The sequence below is a fragment of the Dendropsophus ebraccatus genome, chromosome 1 (assembly GCF_027789765.1).
Source record: "Dendropsophus ebraccatus isolate aDenEbr1 chromosome 1, aDenEbr1.pat, whole genome shotgun sequence".
Classification (NCBI taxonomy): Eukaryota; Metazoa; Chordata; class Amphibia; order Anura; family Hylidae; genus Dendropsophus; species Dendropsophus ebraccatus.
The window spans coordinates 134,535,014-134,559,714 of NC_091454.1; the positions used below are offsets into that span (position 1 = coordinate 134,535,014).

Genomic DNA, 24,701 nt, shown 5'->3' on the forward strand with positions numbered 1-24,701 from the left:
CCAGCGTGTTGTCATAGCCTTGTTTTATTGTCCAAATGTGTCTGTTCTTTTCTGATTTACTCACCCATCAGTAGAAATCATCACCCACCACAGGCTTTTATCCTTCGCTCCTTTTTTGTTAATCCAATACTTCCTGGCCTTTTTCTATGAGGTTAATGCATACTCAATGTGGTTTGATTTTTTTAAACATCTGCCCAGTGTTCTCTTTCAAAGGGGTAGTTATACAACTTTGTAATGTATGTTATGTTAGTGAATGGTCCCTTTCCCCGTGTCTCCCCGCCCCCCCCCTCCACGCTAGACCCGGAAGTGTGATGCACTTTACTCACCTGATTCATGTCCACCATCCGTCCACCATGTTGGGACAATGATGTCATCTTCCGGAGGCCGTCCGAACCGTTCCAGCCGTCCCTCATGCCGCCCCCCCTCTGCCACATCATCAGCTGCTCAGCCGTGATTGGCTGAGCAGCTAATGACGTGGCGTAGGGGGGCCGGCATGAGGGACGGCTGGAGCAGTTCGGCCGGCCTCCTGAAGATGACATCATTGTCCCAACATGGTCGACACGAATTAGGTGAGTATAGTGCATCACACTTCCGGGTCTAGTGTGGGTGGGGGGAAACATGGGGAAGGGGGCCCTTCACTAACATAACATACATTGTATTGTTGTATAACTTTGTAATGTGTGTTATTTAGTAAATCATTTTGAAACGCAGCACTACCCCTTTAAGTTTCAACCAGAAGAAAAACATTATCCTATTGGATACTGAAAAACATTCTTCCCTTAATGTTTATTTATTTGTCCTCATCATGTGGTTTGACTTTGGCTTGTTCATGATTTGGCTATTATACCTATGAATTACACCCATCGGCTTTGTTCCCACTACGTTTTTAAAAAGAAAAAAATTATGTCCATCATTTTGAGTTTAAAATGATGTCCGTCATTTCACTGTCTGGCAGCCTGTCAGTTGTTGGTACATTATTGTAGTTTAGGTGGACTAATTGGTTTTTGGGCGTGTTTTCAATTGAAAAGTCCATTGATATTAATAGTAAAAACGGTCAAAGGACGGTGAAAAAAGAAAAACTGTGTGTAAACAAAGAAAAAATAACATCTAGTGTTTGCAAAAGACGTCCGAAAATAATTGTCATGACAACGCGCAGACAACGTATGTTGTTTAATACACTGTGTGCATTGAGTGTCCATCATTCCATTGACTTCAATGCACTGCATTGAAGTAAATTAAAACGCAGCAAAATTGAACTGTTTCTTCCAAAATTCCATTTCTAAACCAATACTGTACGTGGTTTGCTCTGAACTTCACCAGTATGCATTAGGCTAATGTTCCCTGCCTATTCCTGTTTAGTTCTTAATGCTTGTATGCATTTCATGCATGAACTTGCATTTCGACAGTGTCTAGTTAGCATGATAGGTGACAGGAAACAAATTCTTTGGTCCAATAAAGTGCTGGAAACTTTGATGAAGAAACAGATCCTGGTATCCCCTGTGTGCTGGTTACTGCCAGCACCAGTCTCTAACAACTCAATCAACCTTCCAGCTGTTAAAATGCTGCATCTCCATGTGATTCTCTTGTGATAACAGTGTTGTTTTGTTGAAATAGTAAAAGTATTACATTTTGAATTGAGAAATAGGCGTGACACCATTAGTTTCTATTTTAGAGACTAGTTTTAGCAGTAACTGGCTGCTAGACTCCTAAATAAACAACGTATTGTGTTTATGATACTTTATTATCATTCTAGCCTTATTTTTTTTTAATAGTAATGATTATTATCAGAAATGTTATTTATTGTCATACCAAGATAAAAATATACCAGAGCTCTGGGATTTAGTGTAGGCAATATAATTAAATGTCACTAGCCCTTCTGAAAGTTGAGCTACAGTATACAGCATGGCATTGTGATACTATCACGCAGGTATGTATTTTTGCATTCAGGTTATATCAATAACAGCACGTACTTGATATAATACCTATGTATTTATATAGTATGTGGTTAGCAATAACATTTATCAGTAAAAGCCTCATGTTTAGACAAATTTTAAGTCTGGAAATAATTATCTTGAAGCAGAATGCTAGAGCCAGTGGAACAGAAGACCTTGGGAAAAATCGAACCAGAAGGATGGTGCCTGAAGAGCAAGAGAGAATTGTAAGATATGCAGTATCTTTATCTACATTGTTTGTTATAAATGTTTTACAGTACATGAGTATTTAATTACATCAAAACTAACATGTGCAATGGTCTTATATTTTTCTGGCAATGGGATTTCAATATATTTCACAAGTGGTAACATTTTCTTCTGTGTTTTTAAAGTCATATTCAGGTCCCCAGGGATGGAGAAAGAAAAAGGTATTTAATAGTCTGACTAATAAACAATAAACAAATCAGGGAACTAAACAACAATTAATGTTTAATGTTTCCATTAGAGTGAAGGTTCAGAGGAAAATGACCAGATGCCAGCACCACCGTCCAAGAAAGAAAAGGTTTGTCAAAGTCTACTGTGTTGTTGTCTTTTTTTTTTTTTTTTTGCTTTACAAACTAATCTGTAATGTATGAAGTAGAGCAATGAGATGGTAATCTTGAAAACATGTAAAAGGTGAAAAATTTGAAATCCATTCCACAAGTTTGGCCGTATTTTCCGTATTGGCCATAATTTATTCTGACCATTCAAATAAGGAACATGCTCATTATTTAACACCTACTTTTGCAAAATAGAGCCTTTTTTGCTTTGTTTGTTTTATTTTCACTCAAAAGTATGACCAGATTTGATGTTTTTTTTACTGTGTTTGAACATAACCTTAAAGTGCAGGTGAATAAATCATTTACAGAATAGTTTGTGTTTAAATCTAATTTGTTAAAAAAAGAACGGCCAGCACATCCAATACCACTATTCATACTATTTGGCTGTTCTCTGTACACTGTTCTGTGGCCTCTCCTATGCTGATATTAAAGGGGTTGTGCAGCGAAAATCTTTTTCTTTCAAATCAAGTTATATAGATTTGTAATTTACTTTAATTAAAAAGTCTTCCCATATGTATCAGCTGCTGTATGTCATGCAGGAAATGTTGTCTGACACAGTGCTCTCTGCTGAAATCTCTGGCCAAGACAGGAACTGTCCAGAGCAGGAGAGGTTTTCAATGGGGATTCATAGAAAACCGAGACAGAGTTCCTGTCTCGGCCAGAGATGTCAGCAGAGAACAGTGTCAGGCTGAAAATAAAACATTTCCTGCAAAAGAAATGTGATTTTTTTAATGGTTTTTAATTTCCATTGATATTTAAGTATTGCTCTCCGTTTTTTCTTTCAGTCACCATTCACATGACACATACACAGTTACACATTTTTCACCTTTGGTTATGACACCTTTTTTACTAGGTTGTGTATTTACTGTATTTTATTAGTGAGGGTGAGTTGAGCTGCACTTCAGGACCGTGTGTTTACCCGGGGGTCCCCTACATTGTGTGGCTCCCACCGTGTGTTTTCCCTCTTTGGGAATTTTAATTGTTTTTAATGTGTAGGGATTTCTATTCCTTTGCCAATCTTTATGTTGTTATATGTAATTTTCTTTGGTAGTAATTAATAAACATATTTTTGTATTATTTCTTACCCTGGAGTGCTCCTTTACATAACATACCCCTGTTTCTTTTGTGGTGCTGTGTATCCTTTCCTGGTATGTTTAGAAAGCACCCTTCCATTTCAGTATTGGGTAGTGCAAGCCCCAATTTTGTGTAGAGTATATGCAAATTGCCGTTTTAAAAACTGAAGCAGTAAATTTGTAAAAATTAATATTTCTATCATTCTCAAAACTTTTGGCCATGACTGTACGCTTTTAACTTTTCTCCTTATACTTCACCTGCCCATTACCTGAAAATTTGCCCAAAATGTGCACTTCCTAAGGCGGATTTGTATCACTGTGCTTGGTCCTGTGTCCGGTTTCATTTCATTAAAGGGGTTGGCCGAAGATGGGGAGATAAGAAAATATAGGGGCCTCATTAATACTCTCCTATTTCAAGCAAGGTTGGTGGTGCTGAGGAACTGGTTGAGTGACTCTGGACCATCAAAACAGGAATGGTTAAATCAGGTGGACAGGATTAAAAAACTGGAGGGAGCCAGTCGAAAGAAATGGCATGTCTGGTAGAGGGGAAGGAGTATTGGGTAAGGTCTGTAGAGAGGGAAGATGGGGGGGGTGACTTCCTTTTTTTTTTTTTTTTCTCCTCCGAGCGGTCTGGGGTGGGTTATATAGGGGTTTTGTAGGAATAATGAATGCCATAAAGAAACGGACGTGTCGCCTGTGTAACTATGTGCCATATGGAAATGTTGGTTTTATTGTAATATTTGTACAAATAATGAATGTTGTAACTAGAAGTTTGTTTATACTATGTATATGATAGGTAATGGTTTATGGCATTTATTGTTTGTTTTTTGAAAAAAGAAATAAAGAATTAAAAAAAAAAAAAAAGGGGTTGGCCACTTTATAGTAAAATTGCTCAGTGTACAGTATTATTAACTGTACTCACTGTATATGCTGACAGCAGCTCCCTGTGTACCTCATAGAGCTAATATCAGACTCCCCTCCTCCAGGCTGGGCTGCCCTGCTCTGTGGTGTTTTGGTCCATAAGATTGCTTACATGGATGAGCATGTGACCAGGCCCCGCCCCCCAGTGTCCACCACTGAGCCTGTATATGTCTATGGAGGACACAGGGGACAGGGCATGGTCACATGCTCCTCCATGTCAGCCATTTTATGGACTGAAACAAAACAGAGCAGGGCAGCCCAGCCTGGTGAAGGGGAGCCTGATGTTAGCTCTATGAGGTAAACAGGGAGCTTTTGTCAGTATATACAGTGAGTACACTTACTAATACTTTGTACTGACCTATTTTACTATAAAGTGGCCAACCCCTTTAACCCCTTAAGGTCAAAGCCAATTTTCGTTTTTGCGCTTTTGCTTTTCCCATTTTATGTTTAAAAGTCCATAGCGCTTGCATTTTTTCACCGAGAGACTTATATGAGCGCTTATTTTTTGCGAAACCAATTGTACTTTGCAATGACCGGCATTATTTTTCCATAAAATATGCTGCGAAACCGGAAAAAAATAATTTGCGCTGTCAAATTGAAAACAAAAACGAATTTGTTTTGATTTCGGGGAGTTTTGCATTTACGCCGTTCGCCCTATGGTAAAACTGACTTGTTATGCATGTTCCTCAAGTCGTTACGATTACAACGATATATAACATGTATAACTTATATTGTATCTGATGGCTTTTAAAAAAATCAAAACATTGTTAACAAATACACGTTCCTTAAAACCGCTCCATTCCCAGGCTTATAACGCTTTTATCCTTTGGTCTATGGGGCTGTGTCAGGTGTCATTTTTTGCGCCATGATGTGTTCTTTCTATCGGTACCTTGATTGCGCATATACGACTTTTTGATCACTTTTTATTACATTTTTTTCTGGATTTGATGCGATCAAAAATGCGCAATTTTGCACTTTGGAATTTTTTTGCGCTGACGCCGTTTACCGTGCGAGATCAGGAATGTGATTAATTAATAGTTCGGGCGATTACGTGTGCGGCGATACTAAATATGTTTATTTATTTGTTTATTTATTAGTTTATATTTATAAAATGGGAAAAGGGGGGTGATTTGGACTTTTATTAGGGGAGGGGATTTTTTATTAACCCCTTAGCGACCCATGACGTATCTGATACGTCATGGTGCCGCAGGGGGTGTTCAGAGCGGGGTCCCGCCGGGACCCCGCTCTGAATGGCACCGATCCCGGCTGCAATCTGCAGCCGGGCAGTGCCTCTATTAGCCGGCGCGGGTCCCGTTGCCGCGCCGGCTAATTAAGCCCTTCAATGCAGCTGTCAAACCTGACAGCTGCATTGAAGTGCTTTATGCACACTATCCCTGGTGTCTAGTGGCACGTATCCCCCCCCCGCGATGCGATCGCGGGGGGGAGATCCGTTCTTCTGCCCGTGCCGGGCCTCAGCGTCGGAATGACGCTGATCCCGGCTCGGCAATAGATTGCTGTGGCCTGCAGCAGGCCATAGCAATCTATGACCGATCTAATGGATCTTTGCTGTGTATATACACAGCATTGATCTCTATGAGAGATCAGTGCTATGTATATACAAGCCCCCCAGGGGGGCTTCTAGTGTATGTAAAAAAAAAAGTAAAAAAGTGTTTTCATTAATAAAAAATCCCCTCCCCTAATAAAAGTCCAAATCACCCCCCTTTTCCCATTTTATAAATATAAATTAATAAATAAATAAATTAATAAACATATTTAGTATCGCAAAGTGCAAAATTGCGCATTTTTGGTCGCATCAAATCCAGAAAAAATGTAATAAAAAGCGATCAAAAAGTCGTATATGCGCAATCAAGGTACCGGTAGAAAGAACGCATCATGGTGCAAAAACTGACACCTCACACAGCCCCATAGACCAAAGGATAAAAGCGCTATAAGCCTGGGAATGGAGCGGTTTTAAGTGACATATATTTGTTAACAATGGTTTGAATTTTTTACAGGCCATCCGATACAATATAAGTTATACATGTTATATATCATAGTAATCGTAACGACTTGAGGAACATGCATAACAAGTCAGTTTTACCATAGGGCGAACGGCGTAAATGCAAAACTCCCCGAAATCAAAACAAATTCGTTTTTTTTTCAATTTGACAGCGCAAATGATTTTTTTCCGGTTTCACAACATATTTTATGGAAAAATTATGCCTGTAATTGCAAAGTACAATTGGTTTCGCAAAAAATAAGCGCTCATATAAGTCTCTAGGTGAAAAAATGCAAGCGCTATGGACTTTTAAACATAAAATGGAAAAAGCAAAAGCGCAAAAACGAAAATTGGCTTTGACCTTAAGGGGTTAATAAAAACACTTTTTTACTTTTTTTTTTACATGGACTAGAAGCCCCCCTGGGGGGCTTGTATATACATAGCACTGATCTCTCATAGAGATCAATGCTGTGTATATACACAGCAAAGATCGATTAGATTGGTCATAGATTGCTATGGCCTGCTGCAGGCCATAGCAATCTATTGCCGAGCCGGGATCAGCGACAATCCGATGCTGAGGCCCGGCACGGGCAGAAGAACGGATCTCCCCCCCGCGATCGCATCGCGGGGGGGAGATCCGACCCACTAGACACCAGTGATAGTGTGCATAAAGCACTTCAATGCAGCTGTCAGGTTTGACAGCTGCATTGAAGTGCTTAATTAGCCGGCGCGGCAACGGGACCCGCGCCGGCTAACAGAGGCACTGCCCGGCTGCACATGTCAGCCTGGATCAGCGCCGTTCAGAGCGGGGTCCCGGCGGGACCCCGCTCTGAACACCCCCCGCGGCACCATGACGTATCAGATACGTCATGGGTCGCTAAGGGGTTAAAGACGATTCTGCTACTTCTATGAATCATTTAATCTCTTCAAAAGGGGTTCACCTAGCATTATTGGTTTCCCTAAAATGTTTACTAAGACACTGGTTGCTAGACACTATACCTTCTATATCCGAAATAATATCTACCTTAAAGGAAATATTTCATTGGGAACTCTAAGATATACTAGGTACTAAAAAAAAATCGACAAAAATGTTTATGACTAAATGGAAACAATTCCTAATTCATGACTTCACTACTGAAGAGAGAGAGAACCTATTGTGAATCAGTTTAAAGACACTAATTGGTATTGCATGGCCGCTCAAAGAGGTACCCTTTCTTCTATTGCAAGGTACTTTGTTATGCTTTATTGATAGTCTTAGTCATGGGTCTCCAAACTGCGGCCCTCCAGCTGTTGTGAAACTACAACTCCCATCATGCTGATGCCTCCCATCAGCTTTGGATTTGGCTGTCCAGGCATGATGGGAAATGTAGTTTGCAACAGCTGGAGGGCCGCAGTTTCGAGACCCATGGTCTTAGTATATATCTGCCACATATACTATGTTTGAGGTGATACTGTTTGTTAGAACTGTTTTTCTAAGGTTTTCTAATGATTCTTTATTGTATTCTATGTAATATATAACTTTACATATTGTGAAATGGCTTCTATTATTGTAATGAAATGCAAACATACTGCTTTTGTCGCCTGCGTGCGACTTTTTTGTCATCTTTTTATTGATGAATATCACTATGTATGTTCCATACTTTAAAAATGCCACTAATAAAACATTTTGGAAAAAAAAAATCCTGCATGACATACAGCAGATAATAAGTATGGGAAGACTTGAGATTTTTTAATAGAAGTAAATTACAAATCTATATAACTTTCTGATATCAGTTGATTTAAAAGAAAAAGATTTTCGCTGGATAACTCCTTTAAGCCTACACATAGGGCATGCAGGATCCAACTCTCTGGTTAAATAGGATGGGTGGAGTGCACAAGCCAAATGGATCTAGTTGATCAATCTAATTTGTTGACTTATTTATTCATCACAATAGGAAGGAAAGAGACGTTCAGGACCACAACGAGACAGAACACAGAAGGTATTCTTTTAATTCTCTAAAGCACTATTCTGTTTATTTAAAAATGTTTTATTTGGTTATATGAGCTTACCTTATACATCTACACAAATATACATTATGTAATAGAACCTGTGGAGCTATAGGAGGTGCAAAGATTACAGGAGTTTTCAAAATAAACTATAAATCTAGGCTGCTGATGATGCTGCATACTTACCTGTTCCGTTCTGCCACAGCTGCCGGTTCCTGGCACGCCCGCTCTCCTCTGCTGTCAGCGTTTGACAACATACGCTGATGTAATGTTCCCACCAGACATGGACGCTCAGCAAAGACACTTTGCAGTCTATGCTGAGCAGCCATATCTGGTGGGATCAGCATGTCAGCAGATGTTGTCAAAATACTGACAGGGACAGAGAGCGAGCGGTACAGGAGCCAGCAGCTGTGGTGGAGCAGGACAGGTAGGTATGTGGCAGAATAACAGTAGAATACAAGCCCCGTTCCCTGATGGGGGCATATTATTAACCATTCTGAAACATTAGAGAACATGAGTGGACCTCAGAGCTCCCAGTATCATGATTAATTATGTTGTTGGGAGTTCTGAAAAGTTTACGCTATTGTAGGTGCGGCTGTATCAAAACATTAGCGCAAACTAAACAGTTTAAAACCGTAATTCTGGGAGCTCTTAGGTCCAGTCCACAGAACACCATCCATGCACGGACATATTTCTGTGCATTTGTGAATGACCCCTTATGGTCTCTATAGTTGGGATTGTATTTATTGCCTTTCTTTATTGAACAGTGCTAATTGCACCATTAAGAATGTGGCTGTCTGTGAATTAAAAGATTTGTTCTGTGCCAGCTGCATGTAACCCATAGGTTGCCTAAAATAAAGCCTGGTCATGTATGTGTATGAACTGTGCCTGTGTGTTCAACAGTTTAGCTGTGATAAACTTGTGAATTGTTGGCCATGATGTCTACTAAGCTAAGCAAAAAGTAAAGGCTAATAGATTGGCTGTTTATTGCACCTGTTTATTAAAGGGAATCTGTCAGCTGCAATTCACATTCTAATCCACTGACACTGCTAGATATCTTTTAGATCAGAAAGACACATGATACCCTTCATATATCAGTCTGTGATCTCGGAACGTAGAGAAATGATTTTACTCTATGTATAAAGAGTCAAAAAGGCTTTCCCAAGCTCCTGAATTGAAGCAAGCTGTAACAGCGCCTTACTCTCCCTCCCATACCTGATCCTGCTTGGGACTCAATCATGCAGGGAGGGGGGGAGGCGAGGCATTCTAGTTTACAGCAGATCAGGAGCTCGGAAATTCCTCTTTGACTTTGTACTAGAGAATAAAGGCATTTCTTTACATCCTGGAAGTACAGCTGGATATATGAAAGATACCATGTGTTTCATTGACCTATCCCAGGCTATCCAACACTGTCAGCGGTTTAGGACATGAATTACAGATGACAGATTCCCCTTAATCTTCAAGTTTAATGTTACAGCATTATGCCAGTAGGAGCCTGATATGTTCATAAAATGCTGGCTTCCCCACCCCTCTACTCATTGCATGGTAATAAAACTCTAAGGCCCCGTTCCCACTGAGGAAAGGTAGGTGAATTCCGCGACGGAATTGTCCGCCGCGGAATGCCGTTAGCCTCCCGCTCAAAATGGGAGTCTATGGGAGGCGCGCGCTCCTGCCCTGTCCGCGCTGAAGAATGAACATGTTCATTCTTCAGCGCGTACAGAGCAGGAGCGCGCGCCTCCCATAGACTCCCATTATGAGTGGGAGGCTAACGGCATTCCGCGGCAGACAATTCCGTCGCGGAATTCCGCTACCTTTCCTCAGTGGGAACGGGGCCTAAGGGTCCTATTCCACGGGCTGAGGAGGGCCCGATCAACGATGTAAACGAGCGGAGATCTGCTAGATCGCCGCTCGTTTACTGGGCCTATTCCACGGCACAATGATCGTTGAGCAAGGGCTGCAGGGACATCGTTACCGATGTCCTTGCAGCCCTTGCAGCAGCATACATTACCTGTCCAGGCTGTCTTCATCCCTGGGTCCCACGCTCTCTATCTTCAGAATGGCCGGTCAGCTGACAGGCCACACTCGGTCCCGGCCTGTGATTGGCTGAGCGCTCCGTCAGCTGACCGGCCATTCTGAAGATAGAGCGTGCGGGACCCGGGGATGAAGACAGCGCGGAGAAGAAGCCTGGACAGGTAATGTATGCTGCTGCTGCTGCTTGTCAAATCGTCGGTCGCCCGCCACGCACCGCTATTCAACCGTAGCGATGCGCGGTGGGGGAACGATGATTTTAGGTCTGGCCCTAAATGAACGATCAGCCGATGACACGATCATCGGAAGATGGTTTTCTCTGTATTTCACCGAACGATAATCGGCCGAATCGAGCCAAATGGGGCCGATACGGCCGATTATCGTTACTGTGGAATAGGGCTCTAAATCAGCAGAGGGTAGTTATGTGGAGCCTGCTTTACAGGAGATGTACACTGGATATATCTCATCAGGTTAAGCGCATTTAGATAATAAAATATCTAAAATCCCTTGTTCTGAGAGTAAATTGTAATGTATTACATTATTTTTGAAAACCAGGGAGAACATGGGGAACCTGGCAATCCCGGTGTTCCTGGGCAGAAGGTATCTTTTCACAGTTTCTACACAGTAGTTATAATTGATTAGCTATGTCAAAGTGTGATTGCAATATCCCCCTATGTTACTAATAACGTAATACTAGATATAAATAAAACATTTTGGGCCTTATGTATAAAATCTAACATACTGAAAAGATAGAGAGGGGATTTGTTCTCAATCCCAATGCTTACCTCCTTTTAAAAGAAAAGGTGCAGACCATCATAATCCAAGCAAAAATGTTACTGAACTTTTTCACATACAATGGTACAGCAATCTTGATGGTTGCAATACTCAATAGAGGTACATAAACTTAATAGTTACTTTAATACTAGGTGGGGAACTGCTCAATAGGTTAGTAGCATCTAACCTGCTGATATTTCCTTATAGTGCACAAGGCGCTGAGCATGAAGGCAAGTTTTGTACCTTTATCCTTGGTGCTGTTTTGGGGATATTAGCAGTTTATTTAATATCTAAGGGTAAATTCACACGGGCGTCTCACATAAAAAAACCGCAGCTAATCCGCAGCTAATCCGCAATATACGTATTAATAATAATAAGAATAATAAATGTATTGCGGATTAACTGCGGATTAGCTGCGTTTTTTTTATGCGAGACGCCCGTGTGAATTTACCCTTAATGAGGCATTTCAGTGCACTGGGAGCGAGACTCCTGCCCTTAGTGCACTGATCCGCCCTGGCCATCTTGCCCCTCCTTATGAATATTGGGTTGGTACTCTGTGCTGCTCTGCTAATATTAGTTAGAAGCGACGAGCCAGCTAGTTTGAATCTATAATTCAGCATTATTAGGATTAGTTGCAGGTTTCTCTTCTCTACTGGTCTGTGTTATGTCATGTGAGACAACACCCTCTTATCTGTTCCAATCTTTTATCCGGTTATTGTGTATTCTACTGGACCCTAACCTCAAGGGCTCTGAGATATAATAATTCTTATGAAAAGCTTGAACTCGAATATTCATAAAGTGCTGTTTTATAAACTATGGAAAAAATGTATTAAAGTGTCACTGTCGTTATAACTTTTAAAATCAAAATTGGCAAGTTTGCAATTTGCATTCATTATTTTTTTTTTTTTTTAGTTATCATGCTGTAAAACAAAGCTGAACTTACCAGAAATGCAGGTCCAGTCTCCCCAAGGCAGATTTTATGACTTGTGCTGGTTGAAAAAAAAAAGAAAAAGACTAAACACATGAAGTCTGACCAGTACAGAGAGTCACGGCTCAGCGTGTCCATCAATAACATGACTGCCTTCTCTGTGAGCACAGATGACCTGGAAGCACTGGACTTCCTGTGTTTATACTCTTTGGAAAAAAAAAGAAGAGAGATTAAACAGAGGAAGTGGCGTGTTTTCCATTATAACAAATAAAAAAAATGAATAATAATAATAATGAATGTAAATTACGAACTTTCTTTATATCACATCTACTGTTAATTTAGGCTTTAAAAGTTATAACAACAGTGACACTTTAAAACTTGCATGCCAGTATTCTGGTGTAAAGAGGTGACTATTTTTTGTGCAAGCCTTATTTTATACATAAATTGTGATTTTTTCTGTGTAAACTATTTTTCTATTGTAAACAGTAATAATTTCCCACCTATTTAGTTAAATGTCATGTTATAGCTATAATAGGGGTGCCTTCCACATCTGTATAATGACATAGATAACATCTACAGGTGTTTGTGTAGCCACGTCTCATGAACTTTTATTTTCAGGGAGAAAAAGGAGATATTGGTGAAAAGGGCCAAAAGGTAAGAAAATATCTGTTTTATGACTTTTTTTGCATTGTTTTAAAATCCATAAGAACATGGTCAGGTCTGACAATGTGCTATCAATGAAAAACTGGTTTAAGATGGTCATTAACCCCTTCAAAACAGAGACCTTTGATGCACAAAAGTCCAGGTCAAATTAATACAATGTTCCTCCCCACCTTCTAAGAGCCATAGCGCTTTTATTTTTCCACCTACAGGGCTGGTTGGGGTGTCATTATTTTGCGCCATGATCTCTAGTTTTTATTAATATCATATTGGTGTAGCAGAAAAATTTTGATTGCTCTTTATGAATTTTTTTGTGATATATAATTTAATAAAATCAGCAATCCTGGCTCAGTTGCCCCTAGAAACCAATCAGATTCCACCTTTTATTTTCCAAAGAGTCTGTGAGGAATGAATGGTGGAATCTGATTGGTTGCTAGGGGCAACTGAGCCAGTTTCACTTTACACCATGTCTGATAAATCTCCCCCATGGTGTCCACCAGAATATTATGTGTTCATGCTTTATACATCTTACTCAACAGTCCTAAAAAATGCCTAGATGAAGGGTTGTGAGTAGGAGAAGATATAAAATGTGCCATATTTATTAAGGCTGGGTTCACACTTGCAAAACGAGTCCTTATCATAATGTTTAAAAACAGGAAGTCACAGCTTCATTTTAGGCTTAAAGGCGAGACTTAAAATGACGAGGTTTCAGGATTATTTTAAAATACAGATGGTAAACTGAAAAATTAGAAAACAAAAACCCTTACAATCTTTAAGGCTGTTTTTTTACAATGAGCTTTATGTAGGTTTCTGGATTTAATTATTACTGTATTTTGTATTTTAGGGAGAACCAGGTGTTGGTCATAGAGGCCCAGTGGGTCAGGCTGGACCTCCTGGTACTAAGGTAAAGCTGCACTTTGACTCAATTAGAGAAACCATGACTGGGAGTTTAACCTTGTAGCTGTGAATATTAGTGCAAGTGACAGTGTAAAGACATACTGTACTAACATCACACCTTTGTTTCTGTATGAGGGAAAACACAGGTAAATCAAACATATCTAATGTCAATTGTAATAGATTACAGTACAGTATATAACACACTTATATACAAATATGCCTAAGTCATAATCAAGACTTTGCATAGTTAGAATAGTCATAATTTCATCTTTTATTGCACTCTCCAATGACTACAAATCATTCTCTATCACAGGGTGAGCCAGGAGAACAGGGACTGCCAGGTGTACAAGGAATCCAAGGCATTCAAGGAAACCCAGGTATTTCTGGATCTGTAGGTGAAAGAGGAGAAACAGGATTGCGTGGCCCCCCAGGTCCCCCAGTAAGTATTCATGATATCATGTAATCATTCTTTTGTTTAAAACAAGTTATAAAGAATGTAGAACTCTGTAGACTGATGCAGAAAGTGACTTAGAAGTCTGACATTTGTATGCAATTTGTTTGCAATTTTTGTGCACAAAACAGACACAAATTTTTAAGCAAAATGAGGTTTGCACGGTGATGTAACTTGTATTTTATTCATTGAAATTGGTTCTTATTCTGTGCTTTGGAGCCCAGTATGTGGTCTCACTAGTGAACTGACAGTCCTTACTGTATCAAGCCTTATGTTCACACAACGTATATTCTCGTAAAACCACGGCCGTTATACAACGGCCGTGATTTATACGAAAATATACGTGCCATCGCTATCCCGGCCAGAGCTGGGATCTGTAGCGGTGCCGCAAACAACTGACACGTCAGTTTTCTGCGGCCGCTTTTCATTGAATAGCGCCCGTAGAAGCCCTGTCAGTGCACACTGTGGAGCGAGTGGCTCCGGCCGCTCGCTCTATAGTGTGCTGTGGGGAGTTCTGATGCGGGCGTGCACGGATGCGCCCGCATCAGAACTCTGCGGCCCGAAAGATCATCCGGCCAGTACTGCAGTACTGATCTATACCATATGGCTTATATAATGCATACAAGGGATTTAAAAGTATGTTAGGAATCACACAAGATGGAGGGAAACCTATTATAATACAACAGAACTCTTTTATTGATTTCTTTTCTTATCTGTCCCACATCTACTCTACAACACCAGAATATGTTACAATCTCTGTAGGTTCCGTAGGATTCATAGTTATAAAGGTATGAACTGTATTTTTATACAGGGAGAACGAGGAAAAAAAGGCAAGAATGGTAGCCTGGGACTACCGGGTGTTCCTGGACCAGTTGGAAAAGAGGTATAAAGGACAACATTGTGCTGAGTTCCCTGTATAAACTGCACTGAATCCTATTTTTAAGTGCAGCTTATACACATAGACTACTGATCAACCATAACATTAAAAGGGTTATCCAGCGCTACAAAACATGGCCACTTTCCCCCTACTGTTGTCTACAGTTTGGCTGGGGATCTAAAACTCCGTTCCATTGAAGTAAATGGAGCTTAATTGCAAACTGCACCTGAACTGGAGACAACAGTAGGGGGAAAAGTGGCCATGTTTTTGTAGCGCTGGATAACGCCTTTAACACTGGGTATCATTAATATTATCAGAACTTTACTTCTGAGGCATGGAATCTTCAGGCTTCCTTTGGCATCTGGTACCAAAATGTTAGCAGACCTGTAAATTATAAATAAAAGAAATAATTTATTAAAACATGTTACAACATCGGGATCATTGGATCAGACTTCTTTTTTTCAACACATTCCACAGATGATTGATCAGATTGAGATCTGGAGAACTAAATGGAAAGGCCAATGAAAATAAAACCAGGCAGGCCGGCAGGGTGTGTGGAAAATAAATGAATAATGGATACTTACCAGTCCTCAAGCCTCCATAGCACCGCACCTAGGTCTCGCTGATGGCTGTCGGCTGATTGATTAGTGTTTTCCAGCCCCAGTTACTGATTGGCTAAGCGTGCAATCACTCAGCCAGCTATGTGACATTGCAGCTGGTAGAAGATAGCTAAGTTTACTTTGTTTATTATGTTCCTGCAACTCCTCCCCCCACCTTTCAGCTTTTGTTTTATGTCATGGGAATTCTCATTTAAAGTGTACCTGTCACGACGGGCCACTTAGGAATCCACAGCAAGATGCTGGGTTTCCATGTATACAGACACGCAATGAGATAATGCGCGTTACCTCCATTGGATCCAATAAGTGTTGCACGCATTATGGTCTTATTGCATATCCGTATGCATGTGCATGATGACTCGAAATTCCTGACTAAAAGAGGAACTTGCCGATGATCGGGAAGTGGGCCGACTGGACTCAACACAGGCAGCAAAACACTCGCTAAACCCCAAGGGCTTCTTTACCCAAAAATAAACTACACATATAAACATAAAGACATACAGAGAGCTAATAGCAACAAACTACCAATATAACCAGCAGTGAAAATCAGTAGATAGATCAATTATATTATGTCATCTAAAGCCAAACACAACAAAAACCCAGCATAATATGGCCAACCAGGAACTAACAATATGCCACCATTTTGCATATGTCCACATCATAATTTCTGAACAACAAAACACAGCAATCACTGAGCTCAAGGAGATCAGTGAAACAATTCCAAAGAAGTACTCACTCAAGAGTCTCCACTGATGCCCCCAAAAATTTTAATATGCAAAACAAGAAACCGTGGAGCCTCGGTTGCGAGTATCAAAACACGGGATAGCCAGATATCCCTAGCCTGTTGGCACGGGGTGCCTCTAGATGGGGAGAACACCACACCACCCTGATAGGTAGCTCCTAGGGGCCAACCTTTTGTTTCCCTATTTATGTTTCAATACTCGCAACCGAGTGGAACTTAAGGGGCTACCTATCAGGGTGGTGTTGTGCTCTCCCCATCTGGAGGCACCCCATGGCAACAGGCTAGGGATATCTGGCTAGTCCTGTGTTTTGAGACTCGCAGGCTCCACGGACTCCTGTTGTGCAGGCTCCACAGACTCCTTTTGTGCATACTCAAATTTTGGAGGGCATCAGTGGAAACTCTTGATTAAGTACTTCATTGGAATTTTTTCACAGATCTCCTTGAGCTCAGTGATTGCTGTGTTTTGTTGGTGGATTTGTCATTGTCCCAACTAGCTATCCTGCTCCACACTGATGAGGGGCAAATACCCCGAAACAGCTGTCTGTGGATGGATGCCTGCCTTGGCAAGCCCTTGTCATGATCACAATACTCGCACCTTGAGTTAGGCATTGACAAAAAGGGGCCACCCTGCTGTTTCCCTATTTATGTTCCAATACTCGCAATCGAGTGGGACTTATCAGGGTGGTGTGGTGCTCTCCCCATCTGGAGGCACCCCGTGGCAACTGGCTAGGGATATCTGGCTATCCCTGTGTTTTGAGACTCGCAACTGAGGCTCCACAGACTCCTTTTTTGCATACTCACATTATAATTTCTGGAAAATTATAGTAACTGCCATATATTTCTCTTTCAGGGAAAGCAAGGAGCACCTGGCATTAAGGGTGAGAAGGTCAGTATGTCCCTCTATATAATAAAATGTTAAAAGGTTAGCCACTTTATAGTAAAATAGTTCAGTGTACAGTATTAGTAATTTTGCTTGCTGTATATACTGACAGCAGCTCCCTGTGTACCTCACAGAGCTAAAATCAGACTCCTCTCCTCCAGGCTGTGGTGAGTTTGTCAATTAAATGGCCAAAATGGAAGAGCATGTGACCATGCCCCACCCCCCCAGTGTCCAACACTGAACCTGTATATGCTTATGGTGGACACTAGGGGGAGGGGCATGGTCACATGCTGCTCCATGTCCGCCATCTTATGGAAAGACTCACCACAGAGCGGGGCAGCACAGCTTGGAGGAGGGGAGTCTGATTTTAGCTCTTTGAGGTACACAGGGAGCAGCTGCCAGTAAGAGCTGTACACTTACTACTACTGTACACTGAATTATTTCACTATAATTCACTATTTGAAATTGAACTTGTAAACAGCACATGCATTTGGTTATGATTGAATTGAGACACAATTAATACTGTATTAAAACTATTATGAACTAAACAACAAGTAAGATCTCATGTGCATTGCTATATTATGAGTCTACTGTATATCTTATGTATGGGGCCTCTGTTGTGCTTCTGTATGCCTCATATTCCAAACAAATCAAATTAAAAAAAATGTGTCATGCATCTTTTTTTGTTGTATATGCAGAGACAGGGTCAGAATCAGTTACTGTAAACATAAAAATATAGAAACAAGTTATAATTTTTTATTACACTTACATTTTCTATAATTATAGTAAAACAACTGAAGGTATGGAGTCTCACTAATACTAATACATATTTAATGATATTCAGTAGTTTATTAGTCATATTTTGTATTTTTTAAAGGGTGAAGGAGTTGTTGGTGAGCCTGGTCCTAGAGGTCCCCGTGGCTTTCCTGGTCTAAGGGTAAGAGATTATTTTTGTAAGGTATTAATGTGCAGACAGAAGTAATTTATTTATTCAGTGTTACATAAAATTAGTATAATGTTTAGGGGTAATAATTTATCTTTGCACTTTCATACTCAGTAGAAATGACTATAAAACTCTCCCAAAGTTTTACCAAATACATCATTAGTTAGTCGTGTAAATCTTTTGGGGCCCATTTGTGTAAAAACAAGCATATCATTAGTTATACTTGGTCCCAAAGTTTATGCAGGTACCATTTGTGAGCAGCATGTGTTTTACCACTAGATGGAGCCAGATGTGCACCTTTCATAGGCACAGTATTACACATACAGAGTAATCCAGTAACTGCAAGTGTAGACCAGCATAACACTTAAAATTTACGAACCAAAAATTGACAAATGTATGTTCTTTATGCTGTACTAGTCGATAAATGTACCAATACTGTTGATAAAGTAAGCCATACAGGGAAAGTTCATAAGACTATCTTTGTGTCAGTGAAATATTAAGACAATAGACTTTACTAAGGAGTCTAATGTGTGCAACTATTCTAATGGGGATTGGTGTGTATTTTGTTCCAATATCTTGTGACTGATTTATTAACCTGTAGCACAGCCATAGTAAATGTATCTAAGTAAAAAGTCGCAAAAAAAGTAGCAAAAATGCAAAAATTGCACAAGCATTTTCACCTGGTGCTGAACAGACGTAAGCTTGCACATGTTTGTGCGACTTTTAAAAAAGTTGCAAATGATAAATTGGGCGCTAATCCCGGACTATGCGAACTTTTGCGTGAATACTCAAAACAGGCAGATTTTAAAAAAAGGTGCATCTAAAAAATATTCGCCTGTCGAATACTGGTTCATAAACAGAATTTAGACCAAAACTGGGCGAAAAATCCAATTATTCACCTAAAAATAAGCACAAAACCCTTGATAAATTTCCCTCTTAGTGTTCAATATTTCCATTTCATCTGTATGATTTACCAATGATAAGACTTTCATGTTTATTTATTGAAATCTAAGGAGCCACAATGATACCCCATCTTGGCATGTGGAGTAGTGCACCGCTCTTAATAAATATGCCACAGCCATAGAAACACTGAACATTGTGCACATGTGCTAAACTATTAAGCCCACAGATACTTAATATGTCAATGTTTTGTTTGCAGGGAGATAATGGAATTCCAGGAATACCTGGGACTGGTGGAGTAATGGTAACATATTATTTCTTGAGCATTTAAAAAAAACAACAGCAATAAAGTAAAATAATTGAAAAAAATGATCCAGTGATTTTTAGGGACCATGATTTGAGTCCACTAGCTATCTCTGTGATCACGGATGTAGGCATCACCTCACCCTAGTATGTATTCCACTATGGTTAGGCATCCCAACCCCCATTATGTATTCCACCATGTGTAGGCAAACCATCTCTCCCAGTATGTTGTTCACATGTATATACCCCATGTGGCATCTCCCCATTAGATTTTACCCTCAAATTAGGCCCTATCAGTTAGCCAGCACAGCACACCCCTCCTCTCCTCATCCTCTCTGGTAGTGTGCCCAACCTCCCTAAATTCCTGTAGCCACTTTCCTGTCTCCTGGCTCTGCCTATGTATGAGTGATGTCACTGGTACACCACAGTCCAGGGGGAGGGGGCAGCCTCTTGTGTCACTCAGAACATTTCTGCCTCCGGCCACAAGAATGATTGGCATGGCCCGCACCTTTGGTTAGCTGACCCCTAAGCAGGCTATCAGTGCGGCAACAAGGAACGCAGCCGGGAACCCTATGAGGTGAGGCAGGCAGGGGTGAGGGGGGGAGAGGGAGCCATGGATAGTCTGTGTGGGCTCGGGAGTCAATGTCTGTGTGGGCTCGGGAGCGGCCACCCCTCCCTGCACCAACCAAATTTCACTACTGGTGACATCACATCAGTGTGGCATCCGTGTAATCCATGATCACAGACAACTTCACGGCCCTTATTTTTATAATCCTGCATTTAATGAACATGAGGGAGGTTCTGCCATTTATTGTTTTACATTGAATTTAATGGAAGTATGAATAGGAAAATAGATGACAATTTGTAGCATAAATTGTAATTTTGCTATCCTTTCTCTTAAAGCGAATGTACCACTATCTGTGCCGCGGTCCTTTTCTCAAAAGTCTGCCCGGTTCTGTCACGGCCGCGGCGGCGTCCCGTGTTCCGGGCCGCCGCGACCTCCTCCTGCCCCATGCAGCCACCCGGGTCCTTGTGCAGGGACCCGGCGCTGCTGCTTGTTCGGCCCCGGGGGGCGCCTTACCTGGTCCCGCTCCTGTCTCCGTCTGTGCCGGCCGGCGCGCGCGTCCCCGCCTCCTCGGGCGCGCGCGCCGGCTGTCTCATATTTAAAGGGCCAGTCCGCCCCTAATTGGTTAGTTGCACCTATCACTCCCTATATATTCCAGCCCTGCCCCACTACAGGGGTTGGAGCCTCTATATGCTTCCCATAGCGTTTGGCCCAGCTCCCTGTTGTTCCTGACCTTAGTCCTTGTCCCTTGTTCCTGTCTACAGTCCTTGTCCCTAGTCCTTGCCCGCTGCCTTCCCATAGTTCCTGAGTCCTGTCCGCCACCTGCGAGCTCGTCTACTATCCTCTGCCTGCACTATCTCCTGCCTACTGCTCCTGCCACGCCTCGCCTGCCGTCACTAGCAACCAAGCCAGGGGTAGCGACCTGGGGGTCGCCTGCCGCAGCAAGTCCATCCCGCCTTGCGGCGGGCTCTGGTGGAAACCAGCGGCCCCTTAGACTCCGCTCCCTGGTGAGGTTAGTATCATCGCTGGTGACGGTCCAGTGGATCCACTACTCCAGGCGTTACAGGTTCCCATACATGGCTCCGGTCTATTCCCGAGCACCGGCCTAGCATAAAGTACTGGGGGTGGGCCCGCCGACCCCCAGTGTGATGAAACCCTCTCCCCTCTGTGACGTGGCTCCATTACAGTCAATGGAGCCTCGTCCATAGTCAATTCTGTACTTAAGGAATACATCCAAAACATGGAGCCATCCTCACTCTGTTGAGTCTCTAGTTTTTAATGGACGGAAGTGACACAACATTCTCTAATAGATCTTATTAAGCAATTCTGGAAGGCAAGTCCAGTGGAGATTGGTTTGAGATCAAGGATGCTTTATTGTAATTATCTTCTATTATTTTTATGGTGTCATTCTGTAAATAGCGCATATTTCTGCCATTCTGGTCAGCATGAGGCCACAAATGATGTGTGGCGTTCTTGATTGTTTTACCTTACCCACACGTTGGACATTTCCAATCTGTGACTGTGAACCTTAATCTCATTTGCAGATATTTTTTTATTAATGCCCAGTCTCATTAGAATAACATGTCACAATGTTAGAACAATTACAGATCCTACCCCTCCCGCTTGTCCATATCGTGCTCGGAATGTTTGCAGTTTCCATAACAACTCATTTCCTGCTTCAGAGAAACTCTTTTTGTCCAATTCATGTTTAGATATTTGTCATCTAATTAACCCTTTGACACCTGAGTTTTTCCAGATGCAAGCACACTGAACACTAATATAAATTAATGATCGTATAACCCCTGCTATCACACGCTGCTTGAAAGACATCTGCCAGCAAGTATATGTTATTTGCCTGCATGAATATTGCAGTTACATATTTACATTTGGTTTGCACTTTAAAGAGAAGTCTAAAAATGAAATTTGGTGCTGAGATCGTATAGAAAAGGCATATAGTCGAAGGGAAACAGAGTGTCCTCAGGTACACTGAAAAGTTAGATAGCTTGCAATATAAAGTAGTACTCTACAACATAGAATGCTATGGGCAATGACACCTTCTGTAGCTAACCTCTGCTTTGGCTTCTACACAAAGGTTCTAAATGGGGAGATCTAATTCTACACTAAAACTGAGAATCATTGGTCCATTTCTTATCTTATATTATGAAGTTATGGCCATTAGGAGTCAATGCTTAAAATTAAATTGTTTCCAATTCTTTCAGTTTATGTAAGAAAGAAATTTGACTTTATAGTTCAAAGCCAAACGGCAAGATGTGTAGAATGTCCTAACAAAGTGTGGATAATTTGGTTATGCATGATGGAATAGTAAGTCTTTGGGTGACGTGTGTTTTTTTTTTTTTACAGGGTCCAAAGGGACTTCCAGGCGTGAAAGGTGAAAGAGTAAGTATACTTTCATGCTCAAAGCCCACTTAGTTTAGCATGGGATTCCAGAAATCATGGACATAAGCACTTGATAGAATCTCTGAACAGCAAGGGACTAGTGTTTAGGGGATCTGTCAAAATGTTCAGGTTTGGCAATGTTATCCAAACCCGAACGCTTGATGTTTGATTCCCTGCGGCTGCAAAAGATGGAAGGTGCCCTAGGGCTGCCAGGAAAACGTGGATACAGACTGGTTTCCAGGACTTCCTAGAACAGCATTCTACTTCTGTAGCCGCAGGGAATCCAACGCTAAGTGGATAACATTACATAACGCTAAACATTTTGCCAGACCGCCTTAACACTACCAGTTTCACAAATAGGATAAAACCTCTGTAAGAAAACCATTCAAAATTACATGGAAATATGGTCTTCTTCCCCAAAAAAACAGCCACTATGCATAATGTGAACTAGAAATCAGTGAACACAAAATCTTATCTTATCTGGATAAGTGGGTGGTCTTCTTAAAGAGGTGGTCATTGGAGAGTTTTTACTGTATAATACCAAGCACCCGAGCATTTTAGTACTCGCTCATCACTACTGTATATGTGTTATTTTATTGGGTTGAAAACAAATGTTAGTGTTTATAAAAAGTATACATTGTTCAAACAATGCATTGAATCAAAGCTATAATAAGCTATAATAATAAGCTATAATAAGAATTATCTTCAAATAATACTATATTATGAACTAAGGTATCTACAATTACAGTCAATTATACCACCACAAATCGTCCTATTTACTAGCATGAATAAAAATGTGTGTTTGTCTTCCTGCCTCAGCCAGAATGCTGCCAAAAGACCTTTACAGTCCCTGTGAATGTGGGATGTCCTTCAGGGTTGCATGGGATTGGTTGGCTCATGTTGGTTATTTGCTTGTCTCTATAAGGCTGGAGCTCACAACAACTTTGGTAGTGTGACAGCAAATCTTATTCAAGTTATGCAACCAAAATATTTTGTTGAATTTTACTGTAGTTTTTACTTGTCTGTTTACGAAATAGCGAAGTCGCAGAGAAGTCACAAGCAAATTGCAGCCACACATGACTTCCATTGAGTTCTGTGGAAGCAAAGGCACGTGTGACCTGTGGCCAAGGTTTGATTTTTTTTAACTGTCACGTCACAGTTACCATATGTCGCAGTAGCAATGCAACATCATTTACGAACATTAGGTGCGACCTATGTCGGCGTGTAGTCTAAAATAATGCTTTTGTCATGGGAGCCATGGAAGAGTATCTTTCCCTATCATAGGACCCTTTCTCCCAAGTGACTTTTTCTGTTGTTTTTAAAGTTATAATTTTTTATTCTACTGATCCGCAGCACTTGATTTCAGAACCTTTTCAGTGTGACAATCGCCTTGTTTCTGCATTCTGGTCTTTCTTATAGTTTATAACCGTCCTCTTTGTGGTGTAATAGATTTAGTACACCATGAACTGACTTTTCTACACAGACAGAGTTGTATCAAAGAGCAAAAAAAGCAGCGGACACCTTAGTTTGCTGTTGACTGAATAAGAGCTAGCTATTTCCTACAAATCTCCCTCTCCCATACTTGTTCACACTAAGAGATCTGCATGCTTTTCAATAGAAATAGTAGAATAAGTGGCTACCAGACAATATTATATAGCTACCCGATCTAATTTCCCTAAAATATGTCATTGTAAAAGTCAACTCAATACATATTAGATAGTCGGGCATTTCTGCCAAAATCATTGGATATGGAGACCTTAACGGGTTTCCAGGAAAAATCCACTGATGGCTCATCCACAGGATAAGCCATCTGCACAGCCACAGTTCCTAGATATAAACAATGTACAAAGCCAGAAGCCTACACCCTGCATATTGAATAGTGGTGGAGGGAGGTTGCTATACACTTCAATGGGAGCTGCACTGTGGTAACCTGACTCCACCAGGTGTCAGACACTGCAGCTGTGCAGAGGTGGGGAGCTTTCAATGCAGCAGATTTTATTTGTACTAAATCAGGTCCAATCAATTGAATTAATCACAGATGACTCCAATGAAGGCGTAGAAACATCCCAGAGATGATCAAGAAAGAAGGGAGACCCCAGAGCTAAATTTAAATTATGAAGGAAAGGGTCTAAATGTGTATGCCAATGCAAATTTTACACTTTTCAGGCTTGTGAATTAACAAAAGGGTGTTGTTAAACTTATGGTCCTTTTACACAGAGCGATAATTCGC

General features: G+C 41.0%; 1 protein-coding gene across 1 annotated transcript in view; it reads left to right on the forward strand.

Annotated features, from left to right (window-relative positions):
* Nucleotides 1–24,701, forward strand: part of LOC138783311 (collagen alpha-1(VII) chain-like) — a 236,647-nt gene that overhangs the window by 140,841 nt on the left and 71,105 nt on the right. Inside the window, exons 71-83 of the mRNA XM_069957875.1 lie at nt 2,078–2,158; nt 2,324–2,359; nt 2,437–2,493; nt 8,458–8,502; nt 11,093–11,137; nt 12,858–12,893; nt 13,744–13,803; nt 14,110–14,235; nt 15,059–15,130; nt 17,334–17,369; nt 18,241–18,300; nt 19,466–19,510; nt 22,436–22,471. Of these exons, the coding sequence (XP_069813976.1) occupies nt 2,078–2,158; nt 2,324–2,359; nt 2,437–2,493; nt 8,458–8,502; nt 11,093–11,137; nt 12,858–12,893; nt 13,744–13,803; nt 14,110–14,235; nt 15,059–15,130; nt 17,334–17,369; nt 18,241–18,300; nt 19,466–19,510; nt 22,436–22,471 (735 nt within the window). The remainder of the gene's footprint in view (nt 1–2,077; nt 2,159–2,323; nt 2,360–2,436; nt 2,494–8,457; nt 8,503–11,092; nt 11,138–12,857; nt 12,894–13,743; nt 13,804–14,109; nt 14,236–15,058; nt 15,131–17,333; nt 17,370–18,240; nt 18,301–19,465; nt 19,511–22,435; nt 22,472–24,701) is intronic.